The 5,781-nt window shown below is 40.8% G+C and overlaps 1 protein-coding gene across 1 annotated transcript in view; it reads right to left on the bottom strand.

Moving 5' to 3' along the window:
* Positions 1-703, bottom strand: part of TNFRSF8 (TNF receptor superfamily member 8) — a 17,266-nt gene extending 16,563 nt beyond the window's left edge. Inside the window, exon 1 of the mRNA XM_057382861.1 lies at positions 285-703. Coding sequence (XP_057238844.1) covers positions 285-356 — 72 coding nt within the window. The 5' untranslated portion in view covers positions 357-703. The remainder of the gene's footprint in view (positions 1-284) is intronic.
* Positions 704-5,781: the final 5,078 nt, after the last annotated feature.

Here is a 5,781-nt window from a genome sequence, read left to right as displayed (position 1 = left end):
TCCACAGCCGGGATGTGCCCAGCACATCCAGCAGARCCAACAGGATGCAAATCACAGCTCGTRYCCTGTRCTGGTATCCTGTGCAAAGATCCCAMWCAGGGCAAACTCTCCTGGCTGCTCTGCTTTACACCTCCATCTCCCAAGAGCTCTGCTCATTGCCTTTATCCCCCTTGTTGCACAAACCCACCCCAAACTCTGCTCAAGGACAGCCCTGCACCCCTGGGTGCCCCAGACCTCCCCAGGCTCCCGCATCTCGAGGGGCTGCAGGATGCTCTGTCCCTTACCTGTGGGGCTGTCTGGATGTCCTGGAGGAGCAGCAGCAGCCACAGTCCCCGTGGCAGGCTGCAGGCAGCCATCTGAGGTGCTGTCAAATGTCTCTGGCTGCCAGCATAGCAAGTGAGATGGGTGGGTTGTTCCTTCTGGAGGCTGAGATCCTTGCAGGGACCAGGCAAGTCATGCCCCTTGCCTGTCCATTCAATCCAGAGCCATTCCAGCTGCTCAAGACAGGCTTTGAGACTCAACTGAGCTGAAAAAAAAAAGCAATTTAGGAGGAAGGGGGAGGGTGGCTGCCCCAAAAGAGTAAAGTAAAAATAGAACAAAACAAAACTGCTGCAATGTCTAGCCCCAGTGCTGACAGCTCCTGCGAGTCACTTGTGAGAATCAAGGTTGTCACYCAAGGCACAAGGCTGGCTGTGCACAAGCTCCTGAGTCATCTGGGCTGCCCTCAGAGAGCACTTCAGCACCCCAAAGCCTTGGCCAGGCACGAGTCCAAGCCCTGCCCCGTCCAGCTGTCCCTTTTTCAAGATTTGCAATCAAGCCTGAAAAAAGTTCCCCGTAAGAAATAACTAACCTTTTCAGTACAATCATTTTACTCCTGTTTGCATGAGTGGGTGAAGGCTCACAATCAACCAGGGTGACTGTGCTAAGGTTTAGGCTTTACACATTGCCACTAAAAACACCAAATTCCCACAGACCATTCCTTTTCCTCCAGTCCCAAGAGAAACTAATTCTTGTTGATGACAATCATCCTTAGGACTGCTACTCAAGATTTCACTCACTTTCATTTGTCACTCTGGATACTTTTTGTCATGATGCTTGGAAATATTTCAGTTGGTTGAAGGCGTCATGAAGCCTCCTTATCTGCCCTACAAGTTTTGTCCAAAGTAAAGGTTAGCTACTTCAAAAAGGACAAAGTGTCTTGAAAACCCCTCTGAGGCACACGGGAAAATAATGACAATTTGAATTCTTAAAACTCTGGGCTGTTTTATCTTTGCTTCTCACCCTTATCRACAACAATAAAACAAATGAGAGACTATTGAAAGTCAGATAAAGATCATTCTTGATTTTCTTAGTTAAATAATGGGCTAGAAAACACCTTAATCTTCTGTAATAATATGCCATCAGGCAATCCCCCCAATTTATTAATGCAGTTTCAAGTGACATACTAGTCAGGGCAATTGGTGAGTTCTGTTTGTCTTTTTTTCCCTCCCCTCTGTGTTTTTTCCTCTGATCAGGCCCTGTCCAAGCTTTTCTAGCAAAAGGACAGCACCAACATCAGAAAGAGCCTGGAAGGTTTAAATTATATTGCGAAAGTTTGAGTACCTGATGCAAAAATTACCCATGGGAGCACAAAAAATCTGTGTGTTAAAGACTTTCCCAGAACTGGTGGMACCAGGGAGAGTTTTCTGGCCCATTTTCCAGAGAAAGTAAGACTGAAACAAGCATACAGAGCATTTTTTATGTGTATGTATATGAGTTCCTTCTTAATGAATATTGTCAATGATTTTTAAACCCGTTGGATGATTTCAATCAAATTTATCTGAGAAGGCAATGCAATTAAGTTTTACAAAGTTTCATGAAAAAACTTGGATAAAGGGACAAGTTGCTTGTGGCACTCACCGAGGGAAAGTCTCCAGGGTGCTCCTCAGAAGRAAAAATCCACTTACATGTCCAAAGTGAAATCAGGTTTCTCAGCTGCCATTCTTCCATGAATTTCTTAATTCTTAACTTCTTTCTTGATTGAACTATGTATTTAAAAGGATAGGAAGTGGAAAGTGCTTATTGTTGCTGCTGGTTTTTCAGAAAGGCTGTTACATCATGAATTGTTATTACAAGCATGTAAAAAAAGCAACAGCAATAAAGAGGGTGAAGAGGTTATTCCACAGGAATATCACAGACCRCATGCATTTCCAAGTGAATGCATTGTTTCAGACTTTGTGTTTTGATTTCAAATACAACAAAAGGGGCTTTCCAAAAGAAGCCCTATCAGTAACTGGAAGAAGCATGTCCATTTTTAACAAACCCACGCTACTGTTCTCTACATGATGGCTCTGTTTCCTAGAAAATAATCCCCCATGTTAATATGAAAAAACCCCACAGAACAAATAAAAATAAACGACCAACCCCATATTCTCTGGGCTTCCATCGAAGGACAATGTCTGTCAGAAAAAAAGGGAAGCCTCTGTGAGCAAGCTGTTATTATTTATAATGTTCATTTGATTACATGCAYCTTTCTCTGACATCTGGATCAATTTTTGCTTTAGGTGTTAAAGGTATCAATGGCATTTTCTATTTTAACTAATTCAGAGAATGTCCTGTAAGTCAGGGGCTGTTCAAATGCCACTTGATACCTGGAGCAAGAGAATGCAGAGACCCAACAAAGCCATGAGGGAAATTTCTGCCCAAATCATCCCTTCAGCACTGTGCTCTAACAGTGAGAGCCTGGCAAAGGAAGCAGCAGTGGAACACTCCAGAAGGAGGATTGGTGCACACGTGCTCAAGCAAAAGTACTCATGATGTTTTCTAATTCTGAAGTGGTTAATTTTAGTTTCATGTTGTACTTTTACCCAYGGTTTCTTCTGCTTTTAAATAAGTATGTTCAGTTAATACATATCTAGCTGTAAAAGAGAAAAAAAACCAGCAAGAGAAGTGTCATCTCTAAACTTCTGTCAGACAGATAAAAGAGACCATGAAATTTAAAAGGACACATTTTAAAATATCTGATCTAAAATCTGTATTTCGGTGTCTGCTAGTGTTGCTACTCAGAGCATTGCAGTATGCTGACAAAAAAAAAAAAATCAACAAATTCTTGCTCCTTAGCCAGATGAAACAATGCCAGAGCTTAAAACTTCATGAGCAGCCCTGGGAGTACCAAAGGCAGGGCTGGTTGGGATACATGCTGCATACCTTGGGGGTACAAATTAAAACAGAGAAGAGAAATGAAGGCATCTCCTGCAATGAAAAGMAGAGAGAATCTCATGGCTAAAAGGAGAGCAAGAAATGAAGAGAAGAAGAAAATCAAGAACTAGTTTCTTGCTGCCGTCCTCAATCTATTTATGCATTTAAATCATCAGATTAAATCATCAATCTGTTCCTGGATATCCTGGACAGTGACACTGTGTAACAACACACAGGATCCCGATGCTTTTAGGCATTGTAAGAAAAGGCAATATACTGAAATTCTCAGGAAATCTTTCAGTAGCACAGAAAACAGAGAGAGAGCAACACTGGTGCAATGAGATCTCACTGAGATACACAACACAGCCAGACACTGGGGTTCAAATTGGCTGTAGCTGACAGGGCATTTGAAAAATAAATAAAACTTCATTTATGCCACAGACTGGCAAAATTCTGTCCCTCTATACCACTCTGGTACTGATATTTATTTGCTGGCACAATTCTTCGTATTAAGTATTTGTCAATCCAATTAATGTCACTTCAATCCAATCACTTTGCACTATGTTAAATACACTGCAGGTGCTCTTGAGAACATGATCTGAGAGCTGTCTTGATTCAGCTTACCTTGGTGTATTTGTGCATTGTGATCAACAAGGAACAAAGTGTAAAGCTCTCCTTGCACACTTATTAAACTGTAGAAATGACTTAAAACAAGTTACCATCAGGAAAAAAAAAGCTACCATGTTAATAATAAAGATAACATGGCTTAATTTCCAATTACTTTTCTTTACACGTCATTTAGATAGATTTTATGTGGATAACAAAATCTTATACCTTTGTTTACATTATCTCAACTAATACTACTGCCTTATCACTTATAAAGTGATAAAATAACTAATGTAACAAAGTATAAAATGTCTTTTACTGCCCCATACCAGCTTCAAAACTAAAGTACATTTTGAGTCAGACTGAAAAATGAGAAGAGCTGACAGAGAACTCAATTCTCTCAAGAAAGCTTTGGCTTCCATGAAAGAAACCAAAACCATATCACAGAATTACTGTGCCCACAGGCTGAGAGACACAGAGAGGGAGAGAGAAATGACCTTAGATGAGAGATCACACCATGTCTTTACTTTCAGTAATTCTGACTACAGCTTCTGGAAGGGTGGTATAGTTGCACATGGTCATTCTCCATAGAAAAAACTCTTGGTAAAGCAATTTGAAAAAGCACCAAGAGCTCCWATTCCATACATTTTAATCCCAAATTGAAAATTAAAAGGTTTGGGGAAGAGGGACCAGAGGGTTAAAACACACAAATAGTACTCATTAGATCCCCATAGTGTCACAGATATTTTGGGCAATTCATATCTTTTCTTGATTCTCTGGTTCTCCTCATCTAAAAGTTGAATTTTAAAGCTTAACTAATAACAGAAGCCAGATGAACTTTTCTTCATGGATAGGAATAGAAGGGAAGTTGGGAAATTTTAAATAATTTCACTGAAAGTATCAAATGGGAAGRTTTTCAGGATGCAGTTTTTCCCCAAGACTGTAAAACCTTTTTTGACAAGCTGAGCATCKCAACCCTAACATATTAGGGTTGTTTTCCTCTTCATGTTAGTTTTGCTCTGCAGAAACCAATGGAAGGAAGAAAACCAAGTTTTGGCCAGTCATTACCCAAGGGGCTGGTGAAATTGAGGAGTTTGACTCCAAAGAGAAGGGGTARAACTTCTCTTGTGTTTTCAAATTTCAGACACTTTGAAACAAATTCTTATGAGCTTTGGAAATAAGTTCCAAAGAGATAAAAACCCCCAAAATCAGAGGTTGCAAATGATTCAAAAGTCAAGTTCAAGCCATATGCAGCTGTTTCACCTGGGAGTTSTGGGGACAGTCACTGCCTGATGTGCTGAAAATGAAACAGAATGCACTGTTCATAAATCAGCACTATATTCATTCAAAACTCCTGRTAATAATTTTTGCAATGTACTGACAGCAATGAAACACCTGATCCTGAAACATCACAAAAACCATCTTAAAATAATAAGAAAAGGCAAACAGACAAACACTGAAGGCCATCTAACACTGGCACTGAGAAGCAGTGGGAGCTGTGCTTTAACAGCTGAACAACATTGCTCTGTTCAAACCAATCACAAGTGCATCATTCACGGTGTCTAATTTATTTAATTAAGCAAAGCTGGACTTCCCATCTCATGAATCAGTGTTATATATACACAATACAGCCAGAAAGGGGAACTAAAGCACCAGCTTTACCACCAAAACAGCAGGCAGAAGAGAACTGACACCAATGAGCAGAGATCCAGCCATTAAAGGAAACAGCTGCCCAGACTAAACCAGAGTGTTCCTAAGTGCTACAAATGGGAAAAAAATTATAAACTGGGTCAAGCCTACTTCCAGGAACAGGAGCCATGCTACCCCAGAGCCCTGTGCCTACACAATCAAGTCCAGTGTTTATATTATATTGTGGTTTAGGAAATCCCTGAAATCCCAGGCATCAAAATATTCCCATGCTCCCAACCCACAATCCTGACAACCCACACACACCATCCCACCCTCTGCTCTCCCTGGAAATGCAGATCCCAGCACTGA

This window comes from Malurus melanocephalus, unplaced genomic scaffold, assembly GCF_030028575.1.
Source record: "Malurus melanocephalus ecotype Western Australia unplaced genomic scaffold, MMel_1.1 scaffold_590, whole genome shotgun sequence".
NCBI classification, from domain to species: Eukaryota; Metazoa; Chordata; class Aves; order Passeriformes; family Maluridae; genus Malurus; species Malurus melanocephalus.
Note: the sequence above shows the minus strand (reverse complement) of the source record. Positions and strands in the feature narration are given on the sequence as shown.